This window comes from Protopterus annectens, chromosome 1.part1 (assembly GCF_019279795.1).
Source record: "Protopterus annectens isolate FY-2018-M chromosome 1.part1, PAN1.0, whole genome shotgun sequence".
NCBI lineage: Eukaryota > Metazoa > Chordata > Ceratodontiformes > Protopteridae > Protopterus > Protopterus annectens.
This window is the reverse complement of record NC_056726.1, coordinates 1,255,254,549-1,255,278,400: the sequence shown is the minus strand read 5'-3', so window position 1 is coordinate 1,255,278,400 and position 23,852 is coordinate 1,255,254,549. Positions and strand designations below refer to the sequence as shown.

Genomic DNA, 23,852 nt, shown 5'->3' with positions numbered 1-23,852 from the left:
AAATGGCAAATTTTAACTAGGGCAAATCAGCGGTTGGCCACCATCTGGAATTTGCCCTTTTCCCAAGTGTAGTGTGATCTTGGAGTTGGTATATTTAGTTAGGAGGAGTGTAGGGGTGCAGCCCTACACATTGGGAGGTGTGGGAGGTGTACCACCCCCCCCACTTTGGCAGGTTTTAAATTTTATGTTTTTTTTTTTTTACAGTGGCTTGGTTGGCCAACTCCTGATTTGCCCTATTTAAAATTTGCTGTTCAATGAAGAGCAGCTTCGAGAAATAGTGGTTCGATGAATGCCTATTCATCAAATAGCCATTCAGTAAAGTGATATAGACCCTTGAAGCAATGATTGCTGCACAAGTCATTAGTAAAAAGGCTGGATAAAGTTAACAAATCAAAAAGGAAGGGGAAAAGAGAAAGCTTCATCAAATGACACTGAATTGTGAGTTAACAGACAAGAGTTTATCTTTTCCTTCAAAGTAGCATGAGGACAGACAATGCATAATCAAGAATAAGAGTTTTCAAAATGTTAGTGCTGCTGAAGTCAATCTTTTTCAACATGATACTCTTGATGTATCCATCACAGATAATGGTCTGTGGATTGACGATTGCAAAACTTCTTTCACAACAGTGAGAGTTTCGACACTTCACATCTTTACTCAAGATATCCCCAGTCAAATGGACAAGTTGACAGTTGTCCCAACTATAGAGAATTATGTCAAATTTAATTGCCATCTCAATAAGGGACTGTTACTTTGCACTTGTCAAATACAGAATCCCTTCATTTCACCTCACAGGAATTTCACTTTCACAAATGTTGAAGGGGAGGAAATTGAGAAGAAAGTTGAAAGTGTCTGCTGTTTTACTTCAGTCACATATATAAGCTGCATGATAACTTTTGCAGCAGAAACAGAAATTCTTCTGTGAGAGATCAACTAAGTCTTCACCACTGGGGAGATGGTTCAAATCCAGCTAGCAAGTCAAAATGGTTATTATTGGCATACCAAATACATCAAGATCCTACACAGTGTAAACAAAAGAAACACCAACCATAAGAAGAAATAGAAAGGACTTGTACATGAATGGACTGTTTTCATCACAGTTTAGTAAACTGATTCAAACTGCCATTAAGACATTAATTTGAACTACCAATACTGGACATTTACAGAATGTAATCCACACATACATTCTGCCAATGAGAGTGTTTCAGTTATTGCCTCAATTACCAGGAATGATGACCCAATCTACCAGATTATAACCAATGACCATATGTATCCAACAGGACTAAATATGATGGAGCTATTAAGAGAAAAAAGTAAAGTTGCCTAAGTGGAACTCAATGTATATTAACAATAGATGCTATAATTGAACAATGTTGCATTAGCTAAATCTATCTGGGTAATATCCTGTCGGGAGATATGACCAACCAGTTTTTCAAAGTTTAAAAGCACCTTCCACGTGATCTGTCAGGACCTTAAGAACTGCACTAAGCCTCCGTTGACCATTACCTAGATCTTAGTTCCTTCCTACCATTCCCCCAATTCTCCTTTGTAGTCACATTTTTCTATATAGCTATCTCAAGTACACTAACATTTTTTCACACTCTCTCTCTTTTTACCAATTACCACTAACAACCTTCTCTCCGGACCTCCATCTCTATTACTCCCACCCTTCTTACCTCTAGTGTTATAACGTACAACATATTACTTGTTCATTCTCGTATTCTTCCATTCATTTCCTCTTATACTACAACTTCTGTTTTACTACATTGCAATTAGTTTGCATATCAACTGTGTCAATATACATTCTAAATGTACTACTGTTAAGAAATGTATGGTTCCTCCCTCTGTGCTGTATATACTCAAAATGTGTGCCTTGTGGTGTACTATATTCTATTTTTGTGTTTCTTGTGGTGCTTTTCACCCTTGGCCTCCACTGAAAATGGGCTCAGCTTGGCCCAGTGGGCTTTCCCAGTAAACAAATGCCAACAAATAAATAAATAAAATAAATTAAGAAGCGTTCAATATAAAAGGTAGCCACACAACTTTCTTACATTTAGAATAGAGAATAGAACCCCAAAAGCTATACACTAGGAAAAAACCTATATAAAAACATATACACAAGAAGCATATACATTCATACCCCAACAATAACAGATATGGCTAAGAAGGGGGGTTGGTGGGAGAAGATGGCTAGTAAAGTGATAAATTAGAACACAGAAGCAGTCAAGGCCATGGCAAAGTAGGCCCTAACCCTGCTGAAAAAAGTGACTTGTTATGATGAGAACTGAAGAAGAAATAGCATGGGACAACCCTTAGAAATTGTTTGCTTTGGCACTGGTTTTCCTTTTTCAACTTCACAGGAAACAATGGTTGATCAGCCTTCCTGAAGAACTTTATTTTTTTTTCAAAAACATTTTTATTTTGTTTTCATTATAAACATATGCAAAAGTACATATAACAAATACAATAAAACAATAACAAATCTATTTACAATATTTACATTCATCCATGATAAACAATCATTTTATTCATGAGAAGTTATCATTATTTGTTCAAAAGGTTTTCCAATTATTGCCATGCTTTTTTATGAGTAATGTTATGAGTTCTATAACAAATGGTTTGCAGTTCTTTTTTACAAACAGCTTTTGCTAAATTAATAAAATCTTTAAACATCAAATCTTGGTTACTTTTCCAATTCAAAGTAATAACTTTTCTGGCAACTGCAAGAAATGACCAGAGTAACTGACTCTGATATTTAGGTATTACATTAAGGATAGGAACATTGAACAGGATTAATGAGTTAGAAATATGACAGTTGCCAGACCGTAAAGCATTTACAAAATATCTGAAGTCTTTCCAGTACTGAACAACAGTCCTACATTCAAAGACCATATAAACCCAGTTGGTCTCTGGTAATTCATTACATTTCCAACATTTACTTTCACTTTTTTTGAGTATAAGATTTATTTTATGTGGAGTATAGAAACTTCTGTTCATAAATTTCCATGTATACAATCTTCAATATAATGAAGAATTACCATACATAGATTTCAATAACAATTTTTTGGATTCATCAGACATTTGTTTTCCATTAATCTTTACATAGTAATTCCAAAAATCTGAGTCAAACTTTAGAGTGTCTTCCTGAAGGACTTTATTATGTCCATATAGTAACTGAGCTACCAGTGGGCATCAATAGTAAGCAGCATTCATTTGCTCTTATTGTAATATTCAAGAAAGAAGACAGAGAAAGGTTTCAAGAACATGGCCATTAATGTCTCTCGAGTGGAAATAGCTACTATTACGATAAGAACAGAAAGAATCATTTCATATTATAATTATTAGATAAACGTTACAGAGATACTGGAGAGAATTGATTGTAACATAGTTGGAAGCAGAACTTTAATTTGAATAATTATTTTGTATCTGTTCACTTAGACACCCTTGCAAATAGTTTTTGTTTTATCTTGGTTTGATTGTATGTAGATTTTTCTTTTTTGTATGATTGATTAAATCAATACTTATGATTCTAATTCTAATTGATATTATGTTACATAAATTCTAAAAATCTTAATAAAAATATTTGAGAAAAAAAGAAAGAAAGAACACATAGAGAAAATGGACTGGATAAAAAGTAAACCTAAAAACCAATAATGCATAAAAGGATTTTTCCAAAAAGTATTGAGCCTCTGAAAAGAGAGGAATGGCTGACTCACCACAGGAGTTATAACTCTTACTTATCTTGCAGAAGTCAGAGCAAAAAGAAACACAATATTCCACTTAAGAACTTCAGAATAGCTTGATACACTGGTTCAAAAGGAATGAGCATCAGTTTTTTAGAAACAAAGTTAAGATCCTAAGGGGGAGCCATCCCTTTTCTCAGTAAACAGAAATGTAAAACCTCTTTCAAAAACTGCTTAAGTTGAGAACAGGTGGGGGAGGTGGCCTGAGAAGAGACAACAGAAATGGCCAACTGCTTAACTTCAGCTTCCCAATTTTGTGAAAAAAGAAACTGGGAAGTAACTGCTAGTAATTTTGCCATCTTGAGTAAAATTCAGTTATGAGCTAGTAAGTACACTGCCTGGATGTCATCAAAGAAATAAAAAAAAAAAACCTGAAGGAAAATCCACTAAAAAAGTTACAGAGAAAACACTTACTGGAAAGAATCATGCAGCTGTTCAGCAAAAATCAGTTCAAGTTTAAGCTTTGGTACATGAGATGGCTTACAGTAATTTAGAGGAAAAAATCAAATGTACTCAGAAGGGATTAAATAAATGAAACAGTGTAGGAGTATAGCAAATGAAACAACAAAATGCTAGAAAGAATAGAATTAGTTTTAACTAGCTATTCAGATAAACTAATAAAACTGCAAAAATCAGAGGGTGAAATGAATAGAAGGTTGGCTGACTATGAGACTTCTAAAAAAGAACCATTTCAAAAAGTGGTACTTACAACACAGAACATGCAGGGAAAACCTGAGATTTTCTGCTGTACTTGAGGAACCAGAAGGAGCAGGTGTTAATTTCATAAAAGCGCAAATAAGCAACTAGACTGGTATTCCACAGCAGAATACTGAAAGGGCACAGAGTGTATGTTTCAAACCTGTCCATGAGAAAGTAGTGACAACCTATATTAGTAAAGATGCAATCATACCAGCAGAAAGAGTTGATCCTGACAAAACTGTGGCAGAGAAAAAATGTATTAAAAATAGGAGACAACAGAGTGTTTGTGAAAAATCATTATTCACTTTGAAACCGGCAGAAGAGTAGCACATTTACGCCACTAATCAGGGAATGTAGAGAGGTAGATCTGAGGTTTAAGTTACTGTATCCAGCTGTTTTCAGGTTATTTTTTTCCTGGGGGATCAAATACATTTTTTATGCAGCACAAGCTAAGGAGCAAATACATATGTTTATCCAAGAATAAGTGAGACATCAAACAGAAGGGGATTATGCTTCTCATTCTTCTGTCAATAACACTCGTAGAGAGATTTTGCCAATGAAACATTTTCTACTGTTCCAAAGGAAAATGCTTTGGAGAGAAAAAAGTACAAGTTGACTAGAGGAATCCTGAGTACCTTGAAAATGTGGGTGGACTGCAAAGCATGTACCCATAATATTTAAAAGGACACTAAAAGAAAAAGGAACAATGTAAAACAATTTTTGCTCTTAATAGTATTTATATAAAACAATGCATGATATAAACTACATGTTATATAGCAAAACAGTTTTGTGCAGCATGTAGTCAGGGGTATATTAAATGTGGGTGTGGGAAAGTCTTTTCAGTGATTATTGCATGTGATAAAGATATTGAAGTAAACAAATACTTTAAACTGTAAAAAATATAGGCTTTACAATGTATGAAGAGAAAGTCTGGACAAAAACAAGCTTCATTTAATATACTGTGATCTTGGGCTGCTGGGGTGGGGTTGGGGTGTAAAAAAGAACAGATTATATTATACATACAGTTAAGATGTTTACTCTTATTTTTGTGAAGGTAGATGTCTGGATTAATGCCCTTGGCTTAATCTATAAACAACTGTTTTTGTAAGCAAGTAGGCTTTAACAATAAGAAAATTATGAAAGCCATGAGAAGTGCTCACTTTCTTACATATACAATGTTAGCTTGTTTTTCCCCATTACCAAATGTTCAGTAGGAGTCAATAAGTTTGCAGCTGAAAGCAATTGTATATTCTGTCCTATGCTAAATGAACTTGCGAAAGATACATTTATATATATATATATATATATATATATATATATATATATATATGCAGAGTTGTTAGTTGTCTTTTGTTTTCTCTCTCTCACTTTGCTTACTATGTTTCCATAGAGATAGGATATCTGCATATGCAAGCAATTCATTTTGAGAGTTCTGAGCATTCTTTGCTGAGGGAAATATAAAATTTAAAGGCACAAGCACAAGCAGTTCAGGGAAAAATAAAGCTCAAAATAATTTGAATTGAATAAGAGATAGCAGCTTCTCTAGTAGCCTTAATACTTAAATGCATTTAAAAGGACAGTGTGTAATTTAGTTTTATTTAAAGATAACCAGTGCACTTTTCCTTAGGGATAAATGTTAATGTTTTCTGAAAGTACACAGGTTCACAGGTTCACAGATTAGTACTAGGCTAACAGCCCTTCGGGGCCATTTTAAGCCTAGACAATTACCCCATGTGAGAATCAAACCCTGCACCTTGTAACTGTAAGGTAGACACCTTAATCATTATGCCAAGCTCCCACACACAAGCTGATTTTCTCCTCTGGGAGGGGAATAAGGATAATAAAATGGACACTAAACAGTGTAAGTAGGAGCAGAGGTAGTAACATACACTTTAGCATGAGTAACCTTAATTTTAGGGTAGGTAATGCATGTGGATGCAGTTGTCAACTTGGAACAATTGCTCCTATCTGGAGGGTTAAACTTCAGTTTTGAAGATGTGCATAATTCTATGTGTTTACTTTAAGTTAATAGGTTCAGGGAGGGTGTTTGATTTTTGAGGGTTTCATTAAAACAAAAAAAATATTTGCAAAATGTGACATAGGTTCAAATAGAGATGACAAGAAATTATATAAAAGATTAACCTTACCAAATATTATTGTATTCATGTGACACAAATTTGGAAATGCATATTAAAAAACTATCATTCATAGTAAGTGGAAAAATAATGTCCTATCATAATGGCTATACTATCCATATTATCTTGGAATGTAAATGGCCTTAATGGTGCAGACTAAAAGGAAACAAATGTTGAATTATATTAAGAAATGCAGAGGGAAAATCACAATGCTGCAGGTGACATATTTGGAAAGAAACAAGCATGTGAATGTTGATACATTTTAGGAGAGTTCTTCAGCAGAATTTCAGGGAGAAAGAAAAAAGAGGAGCAATTATACAAACTGCTAGTGGATTTCCCATAGTAATAAAAGAGGAAAAAAGATAATAGTGGTAGATTTATGGTTACACATGGCTACTAGTATGTGAGAAGGATTATGCTGGTATATACTTATATTCTACCTAAAACTGCTATTATGGAGCTTTAGAAATAAACAGCTTTCAGCAGGGAATATACTTACATGTATGAAATAGAACTTGGTTTGCAACAATGAGGATGCAACTGGGGAACCTAGTAGGGAAACAAAAATAAAGGGGGGATATATTTCTGAAAAAATATGATAATATTTGGCATAGAACACCCAAATTCGGTAGCATGAACTCTAAAAGAATGTACATGTTAATTCTCAAAAGTATAATAACAGAGCGAGACTAAATATAAATTATATTTCACATGCACATGTGCATTTAACTGAAAGTTTTGGCACAAATTTAATAGGCATTTTAGATTATTAACCAATAAAAACCAAGATAAGATGCAGGGTAATGAAGTAAAAATGAGACACTTGTGCCTTCCCACCTACATCTTAAAGGAAAACTCCAGCTTCTCCTACAGTTTAACACAAGTCTTATGATACTTTTCTCCCTACAATATGGCTCCAGTATTGTGTTGGTATCAAAAACCTGCTTGTACCTTATAAAACTTTAATTTCCTTGCCTGGGAATGAAAGGAAGAGAAAGACCACACACTTTTTTAAGCTTAACTTTTCACACAATTTGCAGAGGAATTTGTCAATGCTTGTATGACACACCATAGATAGAGAGAAATCTTTAGTCAGGTACTGCTGACAATCTTATAAGGGATAATTAGACCCGCTGATGGCCAGAGCACAACTGCTGGAAAAATAGACAGAAACCTGTTTTCCAATGTCTTTATTGCATAAAGGAATAAAACTTACAGTGAGCCACAGCTGCTTCCAAAGTTGCCATGATTTTCATAGCAAAAACAGAACAATTTAATCAGTTGATGGTTCAAAGGCAGTTGTCACCTCTTTTGACAAATTTACATCAGCAGCATCACAGTATTGAGAAAGCTTAAATGTTTGTTGTTTATACTTTGTTTATAGGCGGGAGGGTGGCCTAATGGTTAAGATGTTTGTCTTATATATATATATATATATATATATATATATATATATATATATATATATATATATATATATATATAGGTAAATATAGACACACACACACACACACACACTATATATATATATATATATATATATATATATATATATATATATATATATACAAACATGTATACACACATGGACTCATGTTTTCATATAAATATATTGTATGTAAATATAAAAGTAGATAAATATATATATATATATATATATATATATATATATATATATATATATATATATAATTATCTTTTCCTTAATTACATACCTGACTTGGGATAAGTCACATTGAAGACATCATCATCTCTGACTTGGAATTCATTGGCTGTGTACTCCAAACATTCATTATCATGCACGATTACAGGAAAGTCTATCCCTTTGAACTTCACATAAAGGTCACTCATGGTGGCTAGAAAGTCTAGAAAACAGAATGCAAAAACATTGCTTTAAGAGTCATAAAAGTGAGGTACTGAAACAGAAAAATAATGGCATGACAAAAATGGCAAATTTAATGAAAAATATGTAAGTATGATCAGTGAAGTTTGGCAGGGAATAATATCTGAGCCTGTCTTAGGCAACATCTACATTAATAACACACTAATCAGACCAAGAGTATAAAAAGTTATGCTTTAGTATTGTATAACATCATTGTAGATTTTTCTAAATAAAACACTTAATATATGTCATAATGATGACACATAACATCATATGATCGTAGGAGATTACTAGGCTATTGACCTGGAGGTCATTTTAAGCCTAGCTATTTCATCCTAATGTAATACCATAGAAATGCTAGTCAACACCCAAGATTGCATTTAGTGATGACTGGCGATGTCCATGAGGGTTGTGGGCTCTATCCCTGCTAAGAATTTATGGTGCCCCGTCCACTCATCCAGGTTCCTCTTAAACAGTGTCATAGATGTGCTCTGTTTCACATGAACTGGTAGCCTGCTCCAAAGATGTGGCAGTCATAAATCTGTCTCTCCAGCATGTCCTATTTAAGTCACAGGCCATATTTAGGTCCCTGTAATGGGTAGCCCTAGTCCCATTTGATTTATGGACATGCAGCAAGTTCATTAGTTTTGTGTCCTGGATTGCTCTGTAGGCCAAGCATAAGACTCCCCTAAGACATCTATGTGATACAGAGTATAGTGACAGGGATTTTAGTCAGTCAGCATAATGCACATGCTGGAGCCTCTTTGATCTTCTTTGTTAGAAACCTCTGAGGTCTCTCTAATTGCTTCAGGTGCTTAATACAGTCCATGCCCAATGGGGAGTTATACTCAATTATGGGCCAGATAATTGCAGAGTATAGGGAGGTTTATAACTTCTTTTGCTCTTGAGGTGATACCTTTACTAATCAAGTGTGTTATGCAGAAAGCTTTACTTACTACAGTAGACACATGGTAGTCAAAGTTAAGGTCACAGTCAGTTTGTGATCCCAGGTCCCTTACCACTTCAAAGGTACTTAGGGTATTGTTGATTTGATAGTGTGAGGGGACATTGTTTGTGCCGAAGGAAATGATGATACATTTCTTTGTATTCAGTTTGAGACTGTGACTAAAACACCAGTCACTGGTCTGCATGAGACCCTCCTGGAATATACTGACATCATCTGGGGATTCAATAATTGCACCTAGTTTGCTGTCGTCTGCAAACTTGGTCAGCCACAATCTCTTAGTTTCGACTTGAATTTCTGAAAAGTATATACCAAACAGTAGGGGGCCCAGCACTGACCCCTGTGGCACCCCATTAGTAACAGGTCTGCTGGTTGATGTGGAGTCACCCACTTTGATAGCGTGTGTCTGGTTTGTGAGCCAGTTGGCAAGCCATCTTACAACAAAGGGGTTTACATTCAGTTTTCAAAGTTTATCTTTACTCACTATCTAAGCTAAGTTTACTTTAGCGCACAATCAAATCTTATTTTCTAGCGCGAGAACTGCCTAATTTTAGTTTAAAAATTGAGTCTACATTGACAATCTATTATCTTGAACATTTATTTTGTGTGTGACAATTTCTTGCATTTTTATTTCACCTAATTTCTAATTTAATGTGTATAAAGTCTCTAATTTTTGTCTATACTATTTTGATATTATTTCTGTATTAATATTTATGGTATCTTTAACTGAAGCTTTTCTCCCTGGGCCTCCACTGAAAATGGATTTTGTGACCCAGTGGACTTTCCTGGTCAACAAATATCAATAAATAAATAAGATAATAAATAAATTATCAGTAATGTCTGAATGTGGGGTTGTGCCGAAAGCCTTTGCCAGGTCAAAGTATTCTGTGTTCACAGATTTGCCCTCGTCAATGGCCTTGGTCACATTTTCAAAGAAATCCACCAGATTTAACAGGCAGGAATTGCGCTTCACAAAGCTGAATTTGGTAGGATCCAGGATTTAGAGGTCACCTATGTCTTTATTTATGAGGTCCATAATGATACATTTCATGGACTTACAGATGAGGCTGGTCAGGCTTATGGGTCTGTAATTCCATAGGCCTGTTGCTAGGCCATCTTTGTTGAGGGAATAACTGTTGCTGTTCTCCATTCTGCAGGAACAAAGCCTGTGGTTAGGCTATGATTGAAAAGGGTACTTAGTGGTGATGCTAGTTCATGTTATTCCCTGTTTAGAAGACTGCCTGGGATGTCGTCTGGTACAATAGAGACTGCAGTTTTGCCTTGAACAAGGATTTAAGGACCTGCTTTTTAGATATGTAGGGAAGGGGAGGGGGTTGTGAGAAGGTTTGTTGTAAGTTAGGCGGGGACCAGGGAGTGAATTTTTCACCAAACCTATCTAGCAGGTTTGCTATCTCTGTGGGGTGAGTGCCTGTGATACCACTGGCCTCTAGTTTTGCACATGTTTGGGTCCTACCCATTAGGTTACATATGTAGCTGTAAAAGGCCTTATGGTTATCCTTGGCTGTATTTACTAAGTTTCTCTCTAAGGAGCCCTTGGAAGATTTGGCAAGTTGTCTTATTTGCTTGTTGAAGCTGAGGAGAGTGTTTTTCCATTATTGGGGCCTTGCCTTTGTTCACTTGGACAGCATTTTTTGTATTTATTGTAAATTTTGTTGATGCTGGATGTCCACCATGGCAGCTTGTTTTTACCTGGGGCTCTGGCTTTGATACTTTCTCGTACGGACAAGCTTATACACTTATGCAAGTGATTGTATAGGGCTTTAGTATAAGCTTCAGCACAGTTACCCCTTCCAGCTGGGCATGGGGCTTAGAATGCTTTTATACTGTCACCTGGGAGGGGATAGTTTTCCTTAGTGAAGTTGTTTAGTCTGATTTCACCCTTTGTGAGTTCTGGTGTTAGTGCCAGCTCAAAGGTGAGTTATGCCACATTTACTATACCTATGAAACTCTTCATATGTTAGCTGACTATAGGAAATATTCTAAAGCTCTTGTATTTTTAGATGCTTGATAAACTCCAAAAGGTTGAGGTGTATGTGTACTAAAACCAAATGTTCTGAAAACTTTCTTTCCTGCCCTGACTTGGATCCTTGAGATCTGTGTTATCGCCAGACAGTATTTCATGTTGTCTTTAATTTTTTGACTTGAGCAATCCACAAAATTGTACACGTGTTGTGTATTTCTGTGTATGTGTGTGGCTGTAAAATTGCACGTGTGTGTACCTTGCTCATGAATGCATGTGTGCACGTCTAATTAGTAACCTACATGTGCAGACACACGCACTGAAGCAGATGATAGCATTGTCGCCTCACAGTAAGAGGTTGCTCAGTATGATTCTCAGCTGGCATGATTTCTGTGTGGAGTCTACATGTCCTCCCTGTGTTTATGTGGGTTTCCTAAAGGTGTTCTATTTTCTTCCCAAATCCCAAAGACATGCAGCAGGTGGATTCGGCACTCTAAATTGACTATAGGTATGACAGTGCTTGTGATTGTGTGGTATGAAAGAACAAACAAATTAGTGGAACCAGCAAGCAGTGACAACTATGATTTATTCAACCATATACAGGAGAACATTGTAAAAACAAAAGCAGACCGGTTTCGGCTATGTATTGAGCAAGCCTTCTTCAGTGCAATTGCCACTAATTTGTTTGCCTTAGGATTTTGTTTGGAGCCGTGCAGCTACCATACTTGCAGTGGCCTGATTGCTTTTGTATGAAAGAAAAGCCACGGCAGGGATAGCCACTCTGTGATGTGAACCTTGGCTCTAGATGATTGTCACTATTGAGGTGACACCCCAAACCCACGTGAAAAAATGGGAAAAAGGGGCTGTGGATGGATAACACACAAGATACCAACACTTACTATATTTCAGTAAAAGTACATACAGAAACATATTACCCTTTAACTATATGCAGGGGGGCAAGCCCCCCTGTACCCCTCATGTGGAGGGCTGCACCCCCACATCCCCTGCTACTTAAATATATCAACTTCGAGATTGCACTTCATTTCACTAAGTTCAATCTCAGAGTTGATATATTTGAGTAGCAGGGGATTTGGGTGCACAGCCCCCCACATTGGAGGTCCAGGGGGGCTTGCCCTCCTGTTTATACTTGGAGAGGAGTAATATGGTTTGTGTTTTAATTGTTTCTGTATGTACTTGTGTTGGAATATAGTAAGTGTTGGTATCCTGTGTGTTTTCAGTATTTTGAGTTTTCAGTATTTTGAACTTTCAAGATTTAGTCTCAGGATATTGTTCTTCAGGATTTTGGGCTTTCAGGATTCTGTAGCGCTCTCATATAGCTATATATTTATATATACATGCACATACGTGTGTGTGTGTGTGTGTGTGTGTGTGTGTGTGTGTGTGTGTGTGTGTGTGTGTGTGTGTATACATAAATTGTACTATTTAAAGTATGTAACAGACTCCACGTGGGCCAGCAGAGTAATCCAGGCTGCAGAGAGCTGAATAAGCGACTTTTCTTGATACTAAGTATATTTTTTGTTGCTTTCCACATCTGAATACCTAGCAACTGTATTTCGCCTGCCTTTCTGTTACATTGAAGCTGTTTTTACTGCATTTAACTTAATATTGCACTTGGAATCCTTGTTTGTTACTATTTGACTGTATTTGTAGCAAATTCTTCTGTGTAAGCTGTAGTAGCTGATTCATAGCATTTATAAGTGTTTGCTGTACCTGTTTCTGCCTGTTTTGTGAAAAAAATTAAAAAAAGAAAAAAATATCTCTTGTTTTTCCTGCTTTACTAGTTTAGTCCAGTTTCAGAGTTGCTGATTCCTGGGCTTTGGTTGTAGTTCCTGTGTACTGTTTCCTTGCCTTATTTGGGGTAAGGGAAGCTACCTTGCTTTCCTGCTTTACTAGTTTAGTCCAGTTTCAGAGTTGCTGATTCCTGGGCTTTGGTTGTAGTTCCTGTGTACTGTTTCCTTGCCTTATTTGGGGGAAGGGAAGCTACCTTGCTTACCAGTGGGAGTGGGAAGCATTGAGCTGCCTTTTGTCCAGTTTTGTGAGGTTTCAGCCAGTAACTAGTAGTTTATTGGTCGTTTTGGGCCAGTTTCTAGCTTTTTCCAGCCCCTGGTATAAAACATTCAGCTTGTACCTACTCAGCACAGACTCCACGTGACCAGCAGAGTAATCCAGGCTGCAGAGAGCTGAATAAGCGACTTTTCTTGATACTAAGTATATTTTTTGTTGCTTTCCACATCTGAATACCTAGCAACTGTATTTCGCCTGCCTTTCTGTTACATTGAAGCTGTTTTTACTGCATTTAACTTAATATTGCACTTGGAATCCTTGTTTGTTACTATTTGACTGTATTTGTAGCAAATTCTTCTGTGTAAGCTGTAGTAGCTGATTCATAGCATTTATAAGTGTTTGCTGTACCTGTTTCTGCCTGTTTTGTGAAAAAAGAGAAAAAAAGAAAAAATATCTCTTGTTTTTCCTGCTTTACTAGTTTAGTCCAGTTTCAGAGTTGCTGATTCCTGGGCTTTGGTTGTAGTTCCTGTGTACTGTTTCCTTGCCTTATTTGGGGGAAGGGAAGCTACCTTGCTTTCCTGCTTTACTAGTTTAGTCCAGTTTCAGAGTTGCTGATTCCTGGGCTTTGGTTGTAGTTCCTGTGTACTGTTTCCTTGCCTTATTTGGGGGAAGGGAAGCTACCTTGCTTACCAGTGGGAGTGGGAAGCATTGAGCTGCCTTTTGTCCAGTTTTGTGAGGTTTCAGCCAGTAACTAGTAGTTTATTGGTCGTTTTGGGCCAGTTTCTAGCTTTTTCCAGCCCCCTGGTATAAAACGCGCTAAACGCTCATTAGCGTGATTTAGAGCGATTTAGCGAGGAGCTGCCACTGTTACACACTAGGGCAGTGCCGGTTAAGCAGGTTTAAACTATTCGGGCTACCTAAAGTCCACTCTTCAAATTTTCCCTTAAAACTACCTTCCTCGAACTATACTACTGATCAAATCAGCGTATCCTATAACTAAAAAGATCAACTCTACTTGACTCCAAGTAGACTATTCTCTATCTATTAAACCTAGCACTTGCTCCTACAGTACTTATTACCTTGATACGGCACTCTTGTCATAGATAGTACCCCAAAAAGGCAACCCCCCATTTCTCGGTCACCCACGTCCCCGGAATCTTTTTAAAGTTTTTCGTCTACCCTTCTAGCATGTCGAGGGATCAGTTGCTAGTGTCCTCTCCTGCTCAGCTGGTGAACCTGGGAATATTGAGGCAATGTTTCAATTGCCTCATGTACCTGAACAACCCTTTCCTCCTCCCACAAAATACAAATACATGCGAGAGATGCAACTATACGGCCAAACTGGAGGCTGAGCTCTCTCAACATAGGACTGGCAAGACCAGTCAGGAGGAGAAGGTTACCACACACACTATAGACCCAGTCTCACATAGTACCATTACAACCTCAAATCATACACATAAACACACAAAGACATACTCGGAGGCTCTGATCAAAAATCTACCAAAACAGCAGAGGGCAACAAAGCAGACACCCAAACAACCACCACCTCAGAACACAACACCCACAACACATAGACCTCACAGTCAGAGTGTCAAACAGTCACAGCCCTTAAGGCCAAACACAATGCCAGACACACTAGTCATTGGTGACTCCATAGTCAGACACACTGATGTCCCGCTCACCAGACTGAGTAAGGAGAAGGTCACAGTAAGCTGCCTGTCGGGCACTAGAATCCGCCACATAATGCAAGCACTCAGGTCTCTCAACAGCAGGTACAAATATGACTCAGTCATTGTCCACGCTGGTGTAAACGACCTGAGACGTACCTCCTTGGACTACATGAAAAGAGACATTGAGGAGCTCTCTGATTATGTAGCCCAGGCAGGTATGACCCTGACCTTGAGCAGTATCCTACCTTCACCAAGAATGATGCCACAATACAGAGATAAGATGATCAGCTTTAACAATTGGCTTAAACACTGGTGTCATTCAAAGGGGATCCAGTATCTGTCTGCCTGGGATGACATGCTGGACAAGCCACGCTGCTTCAAGGGACGGCTTGCACCTGTCACCCTGGGATTCGGATATTGGCAAAGGCTCTTGCCACCCCATAGTGCCTTTTTAGGCAAGGCTCAAATTCTAAACCTACCACCCTAGAACACAAAAAGGAAAAAACTAAGGGTAATGCTGCTCAATGCCAGAAGTCTAAATCTCAAAATGCACGCACTCGAGGCCCTTCTCAGTATGGAGAACATCGATGTCTGTGCTGTGACAGAAACCTGGTTCAAGGCTCCTGAGAGCACCCCAGCGCTATCAGGTTTTACCTCATATCATGCGTTCCGGCCCCAAAATCCGGACAATACCAAGAAAGGAGGGGGTATCCATATTCATCAAGGACACCCACACCTCAAGACTGGTGGCAATGCACGATGCATCGGAGACCATCCAGGTGCAATTAACCATAGGCAAGACTGCTCTGCAAATTGTAGCATGTTACAGGCCACCCTCACAAACTCAGGAAACTCACATGGCCTTCCTGAAAACACTAGAGGGATAAATGTATCACCAAACACCATCATACTAGGTGACTTCAATTACCCTAATATAGACTGGGAACACTACTCAAGCCCAAACACCCTAGCCCAAAAGTTCCTGGAATTCATAAACTCAAATGCCATGGAACAACTAGTCACCATCCCCACAAGAGGAGATAACATACTTGATCTCATCATCACGAACATGGGAGCACAATGTTCAACACCGAAGTATACCCCTCACTGGTGAGATCAGATCACAAACTAATCTCGCTGGAGGTCCTCATCCCACCCCCACCTGAAATAAAAAGACCACAGTAAAGAACTTCTCAAAAGCCGACTTCACACTTCTAAAGACTAGTGTGGTCTCCTTTCAGGCCCCGAGCCGGCGGAAAACAATACTCAAGCCGCTGAATCACTTACAAACGCCTTCTACCAGCACCTGCAGGACTGCATGGATAAGGCAATCCCAAGCAAAACAAAGACTCTTTGTACCAAAGGCAAGTGTCCAGTCTGGTGGACCCCAGCCATAAACAAACTCTACAACAAAAGGAGGAAGCTACTACAAGACAGAGCAAAATCCTTAAAAGGTAAGACACCCTTGATCACTATAAGTAAAAACTAAGAGCTCTCATAAAATCATCCAAAGCAAATTTCGAGAGAAAAATAGCTAAAGACTCAAAAGACAATCATAAGGCCTTCTTTAGCTATGTTAGAAACCTAGGAGGAAACTCCCAGATATGCTCAGAACTAGTTCAAAATGATGTGAAGATTACTGATCCTACAGACATTGCCAACATACTGGCTGACAGGTTCAGTGCAAACTTCTCCCCTCCCCCAAAAGGAGAGATATCTATACCAAATGAGTGCAGCCCCCAAACATCTCCAGCGCCCAAGTGAGAACTGCTCTCTCCAAAGCAAAAACACAGCATCCATGGGACCCGATGGTGTCCCCGGCTGTGTGCTCCACGAACTCAATGAGGAATTAAACCCACAGCTAGGACAGCTGTTTAATCAAAGTCTTACCTCTGGATACGCACCCAGGAGTGGCGCACTGCAACTGTGGTCCCACTTCACAAAGGCGGTGCCTCCACAGACCCTGGAAATTACCGGCCCATTAGCTTGACAAGCCTTATCTGCAAAGCCATGGAGAGGATCATAATGGACCTCATAAATAAAGACATAGGGAATTTGCAGACTTTGAATCCAACCCAGTTTGGCTTTGTCAAAGGCAGATCATGCCTTTTAAACTTGGTTGACTTTTGAAACAGTCACCAAAGCCATTGATGAGGGAAAGGCAGTCCATACAGCCTACCTCGATCTGGCTAAGGCCTTCGATACAATACCCCACTCGGGTATCATTGAAAAACTCATCAGCTTAAATGTTAACCCATACATCACAAGATGGGTTGCAAACTGGCTGAGTGACAGAACCCACAGGGTCAGAGTTGCTGGCGCCATGTCAGACTCAAAGCCTGTCACAAGTGGTGTCCCACAGGGCTCAGTCCTGGGCCCACTCTTGTTTGGCATCTACTTTTCCAAGTACAAGCAAACACAGGAGGGTTATGGCTGACAAAGTTTGCAGATGACTGCAAACTGGGCGCCATAGTAGAAAACACATCTGACACAGATATCCTTCAGAAGGGTCTCACAGAAGCGGATAACTGGTGCCAGAGCCACGGCCTAAAGTTAAATGCCAAAAATGCATAGTCATACCCTTCGGGAAAAACAAGGTTAACCCTAGCGACCAAATAGGTGGCAATCCACTGAGCACAGAAGAAGTTATCAGGGACCTGGGGACCCAGGTTGATAGTAGTCTGTCATTCGACACCCATGTAGCTAAAGTAGTTAGGAAGTCCTTCTACATTGCCCACCTTATCATGAAGGGATTCTCATCTAGATCAAGGGAGGTCATAGTCTCCCTTTACTCATCACTCATCAGACCAATGATTGAGTACAATGCCCCATTCGGAATGTATCTGACCCGACACTTGCAGCAGCTGGAGAGGCCACAAAGTTCCTCACCAAAAGGATAAAGGGTCTCAAAAATCTGTCCTATGCTGCCCGACTGAAAGAACTCCAGCTCTATTCAGTCGCTTACTGCTTGCTCAGAGGTGACCTTTGCCTAACATACAAGGCCATGTCAAACCCAGATTTGATGAATATGCTTCACCTCAAAAAATCTAGATCCATCAGAGCCACAAGGGCGGGAGACTTAAACCTCAACACGGCTATTAATAGGACGTGCTGGAGAGATAGATTCATCACCCAAAGACTCCCTATGCTGTGGAACAAAATCCCGGTACATGTGAGGCAGAGCACCTCGCTGGCCTTGTTCAAGAGAAATCTTGACCAATGGATGGGAGATCGCAGATATACCCCAGGAATTACCTCAGTGTCACTGCTCGACAGAGGCACAGCAAAATAATGGGTATAGTTCCCCATACTAAAGGGGTGGCGTAAGCCACAAAACAATGGGCTAGGCTTATAAATGCCCTCGGGCAGATAGCCTAGTATGAACCTATGAACCTATGAACCTATGAACCTATGAACTACACACCCATACTGGAGCCAGAACTTCAAGCTCAGAGCACTTTAACCACAAAGGCAAAAAAACAGGAAAAGTATATCATACAAAAATAAAAACGAAGTATTATCTCTACACATAATGGTAAATGCCACCTCCATTGAACTTTCTGACTGGGAAACAATAACATTCTATTCTTAGGTTCATAGGTGTGCATTAGGCTAATGGCTTTGGAGCCTTTACAAGCCTAGCCCATAAGATTACCCTGGCATAGTGCCACCTGACCTTAGTTCCCAGTGCCTCTGTCGAGTAGAACCACTGGGGCGATCCCTTGGGTGAATTTTCTATTTCTCATCCACTCATCAAGATTTCTGTTGAAGAGGGCCAGTGAGGTGCTTTGCTTGACATGTATGGGAAGTTTATTCCATAGCATGGGCAGTCTCTGGATTATGAACCTGTCCCTCCAGCATGTTCTGTTGATTGTGGTAATGAAGTTAAGGGATTGGGATTTCTTTAGATGTAGCATTTCTATTAGAGCTGGGTCAGACATGGCTTTGTAAGTAAAGCAGAGATCCCCTCTAAGTAGGCAATATGAGACAGAGAGTATTTGGAGTTTTTTGAGTTTGTCCATATAGTGCATGTTTAAGGCCTAGGATCCTCTTTGTGAGGTACTTTTGTGGCCTCTCCAGTTGCTGCAGGTGTCTAGTGAGGTACATGCGAAATGGGGCATTGTACTTGATGATTGGCCTAATGAGGGAATAGTAGAGGGAGACAATGACCTCTTTCTTCCTTGATGCAAAACCCTTAGTAATGAGATGTGCCACATATAAAGACTTTCTTACCAAAGTGCAATGTGGTGGTCAAAAAAGAAGCTGCTGTCACCCTGTGTTTCCAGATCTCTTATACTGCCTTCTGTGTTCAGTGGACTGCATGGATGTCGTGAAGTTAGCCACCTCTGTTTTTAGGGGCTCAAAGTTAACTTTGGAGAAGTTTTTAATGGCGGTTACCTTTGTGGGGGGTGGGGGGGTGGGAGGGATGTGGAATTCCAAGGTGAATAGTTTGTGGTTGGATCTAACCAGGAAGGACTTGACTATTGGTATAGAGCAACGATCGGTCATGTTATTATTGATTAGGTCAAGGATGTTGCTACCTCTAGTGGGGGTAAGAACAAGCTGGTCCAGGGCATTGGAATTAATGAATTCCAGAAAATGTTGGGCAAGTGTATTGGTACATGAGTAGTGTTCCCAGTTAATGGAGGGATAGTTGAAGTTGCCCAGTATGACAATGTTAGGTTGGACCCTAATATTCTCCAGGGTGCTTAGGAACATGGAGTGTGAGTCTTGGGACATGGTTGGGGACAAACAGCAGGCTATGATCTGAATAGCTGCCTTATCCAATGTTAGCTGCATCTGAAGTATCTCAGATGCGTTATGTTGGGCTACCAGTCTAAAGGTGTGCACATCCTTTATGAATATGGAAACACCACCGCCTTTGGAGCTTTAGTCCAAGTTCTAGGGCCAAAAGGCGTGGAATGAGTTATAGCCTGGTAGGGCACGGGTGCTTTCTGCTGCCTTAAACCAGGTCTCTGTTACAGCACAAATGTCAATGTTCTCCATTTTAAGGAGTGCTTCGAGCAAGTTCATTTTGAGATTTAAACTTCTAGTATTAGCAGCATGACCCTTATATTGCATTTGTTTGTAGCTGTTAAGGTGGTAATTTGGTTTTTGGAACACCAGCTAAAAAAGGCACTATAGGGCTGGCAAGAGCCTTGGCAAGAATCTGGAAGCCCAGGGGTGACAGATGCAGGCCATCTCTGGCAAAGCATCGAGGTCTGTCAATCATGTCATCCCAGGCAGACAGATACTGGATCCCCTTAGAATAACACCAGAAGCTTAGCCAATTGTTGAAATCAATCATTTTCTGATTGTATTATGGTATCATTCTGAGTAATGGTAGGATGCTGCTCAGGGCTACATAATCTGAGAGCTCCAGGGAGGTATGTCTCAGGTTATTCACACCCAAATGTACAATGACAGAGTCATACTTGTACCTGTTGTTGAGGGAACTGAGTGCATGCGTTATGTGGTGGATCCTGGCACATTACAGGCAGCTGACTGTTACTTTCTCCTTATTCGACCTAGTGAGTGGGACATCAGTGTGCCTCACTATCAAGTCACCTATGACTAGTTCCTGGCCGTAAAGCTCTCTCTACATCAAGAGACAAATGTATTTTTAATTGACTTCCTGTCAGATAACCACCAAGAGTCCATACTGTGATGGACCCTCTTTACCCTGGGCCAGTAATCAAGGAGCCCCAATCTTCACCACTGACACCGGTGAGAGACCACCACTAAGAGAAGGGATGGATTTACGCAGTATTTCAATTGCCACTCTCTGTATCAAGCACAATTTCCCCCAAGAGCACACAGGGAACACGCTGCACTGGGACTAAACTCAATGTCTCTCCAGATCCCAAACAAGACCCAGCCTGGACCACTGTGTCCCAGTTCCAAGTATCTGACACACAAATTTCAAAGTCTGATTTTTCACACACACATGCACACACGCACGCTCACATGCACACACGCACACACACACACACACACACATACACACACACACACACACACACACACACACACACACACACACACACACACACACACACACACATCTGGGAAGGCTGGCACAGATTCACTGGCTATGTCCCATCTTTCAAGACTACAAGATAGATTGCTGCCACCAGCCAGATACTCTTAGGCTCTTGCAAAGGGCAACCAATTATACTGTGTCAAATTAATACTGATATAAGTGGTAGAGTGTGACTGAAGCAGTAAGGCTTAATGGAGTGGCCACAGTTTCACTAAAATAAGCACAAGTACTCTCAAGATGGTAAAAATATTCTCTAAAAGACCAACCACAGTGAACAGGTATAACAATATTTAATAATGGATAATAAAATAGATAACAGAAGAATACTTAATATTTAGTTACAATAAACAATAGAGTTTTTAGCACAGGAAATATAAAAATAATACAGTTGCATAGAATCTCACAGATGTACAAAAAGAACTAATACTAAACTAATCTTACTGTATTTTTCCTAACTGAACTAAAGGGAAACTGTCCCTAGTAAACTCACTCAGTATCACAAGGCAAGATGTACTGCTGAGATAATCACTTCCACAAGACAAGATGAAATACTACACACTGAATGAACTGTACAACTAACAACTGAACTGTTATAACCTACATAGATCTTTTATATCAGATTCAAAGGAAGACAAAAACAAACAACAAACTGCTGCTGCCAGAGTTCCATCCTTTAGTTGGTTATAGAATATCACATCTAGTCAGCTTCCTCTGGTGCAATACACATTCAGAACTCTGTTAAGATTCTGTTACAGCATTTTTAACATAAGCAACTTTACAAATATATTTTAATACAACCATCTGTGCAAATCAAGGTGACAGTCAAATGACATAAGATTATTTATCAAACTTCAGCCAGCCAGGCTGCCATATGCCACATATGCATTGTCCCACTTCTTCTGCTATAGCTGTCAATACCTCACAACATCACATCTCACCCTCCCTCTAAAGACTCAAGCTAGTTTTTCTTCTGACCCTGGAAAACATTGTTTGAGAGAAATGGGCTTGTTTGGGAACTCTTTAACATATACCCTGTCTTGACATTCCATCTGTGTTGGCATTGCTGACCCCACTACAGTGCGGTACTATGATGTTATATGCCTGCAACCCTAGACTCCACCTTAATAATGTGGTATTTTGCTGTCTGTCATGATGTAGCCATGTTAAGGGTTATGGTCTATTACCACAGTGAACTTCCTTCCATACAGATATGGGTGAAGTTTCTGCAAAACCCATACTATGGCTAGACATTCATTTTCAATAGCTGCATAACTTTCCTCCCTGAGTTGGTGTCTATGGCAGAGATATACAACTAGATGCACTTCTCCCTCTGAGGAAACCTGGCTAAGTACAACCCCCACTCCATGGTTTGAAGCATGCACCTGCACAACAAATTATTTGCTGTAATCTGGACTGGCTAACACAGAGGTCCTTACAAAGCCCCTTAAGCTTGTGGAATGCCTGTTTTTCCTGGTCAGGTCTCTGAGAGGAGCAGCTACTGTACTATAATTGGGAATGAACTTTCTATACTACCCTGCTGTCCACAAGAATGTTCTCACCTACTTTTTAGTAAAAGGGGCAGGCCAAGTCTAAATAGCTTTCACTTTGTCAGATTCTGCCCTAATCTTACCACTCTCTACTCTATGTCCCCAAGTAGGAGACCTCTGCCATACCCGGCTAACACTTACTGGGCTTAATGGTCAACCCTGCCATTTGCAGTCTACCAAAAACCTCCCTGACATGCTGAAGGTGATCTTGTCAAGAATGTATGTAGATAGCAATATCATCCAGGTAAGCAAGGGCATAATCTCCTGTTCCTGCTAAGATACAATCTACTAATCTCGGAAATGTCATAGGGACATTTTTCATTCCAAAGGGCATCTTTGTGAGCTCATATAGTCTGAAAGGGGTCACAAAGACTGACCTCTCTCTAGTGGTGGTGGTCAAGGATACCTGCCAGTAGCAGGTGGTGAGATCAATAATGGTTAGATACTTCTCTCCACCCAGCTGCTCTAAGGCTTCATCTGTCCTAGGCATGGTGTAAGCATCTGACTCTGTGTGTCTGTTTAATTTTCTGTAGTCCATGCAGACTCTGATGCTACCATCTTTCTTTGATGGAGTGCTGGACTCTTGGATTGCCCCCAGTTCCAAAATTTCCTGTGTCTCCTCCATGTCTGACTCACTCAGGCACCCTATAAGGGGCTTGCTTGATAGGTCATTGGGTTTCTGTGTCCACATGGTGCTGCACCAGGTGAGTGCACTGAAGTTTCTCATTGAACATGCCCCCAAATTATTGCAACCCTTCTTGAATTTTTTGAGCCTGGGTAGGGGATAGCCACTGGGATATTGCAACTCCTTCCACAGAGGTGTCAGTCCAAGTCTCACTAAGGAGATCAATCACAAGATCCTCCTCATACTCCTCCTGCCATCCACTGCAAATACTGAACACCTGGGCATCACTATCATGATAAGTCTTCATCATGTTAACATGGTACAGTTTGTGCTCCTGCCTAGCAGATTTACCATGTAATTAACATCACTAACCTTCCTTACCACTTCAAAGGGTCCCTCCCAAGCTGCCCGCAGCTTATTGTGTCTGACAGGAATGAGCATTATGACCTGTTGTCCCACAGCATACTCTTGGGCTTGAGCCTTCCTTTCATACCAAACATGTTTCTGCTGTTGGGATGCTGCCAGGTTCTCCTGGACCAA

The 23,852-nt window shown here is 39.7% G+C and overlaps 1 protein-coding gene across 1 annotated transcript in view; it reads right to left on the bottom strand.

Annotated features, from left to right (window-relative positions):
• Window positions 1-23,312, bottom strand: part of LOC122816063 (sulfotransferase 2A1-like) — a 371,350-nt gene extending 348,038 nt beyond the window's left edge. Inside the window, exons 1-2 of the mRNA XM_044088877.1 lie at window positions 23,243-23,312; window positions 8,291-8,440 (exon numbers count right to left, since the gene is read on the bottom strand). Coding sequence (XP_043944812.1) covers window positions 8,291-8,440; window positions 23,243-23,312 — 220 coding nt within the window. The remainder of the gene's footprint in view (window positions 1-8,290; window positions 8,441-23,242) is intronic.
• Between the last annotated feature and the right edge of the window lie 540 nt (window positions 23,313-23,852).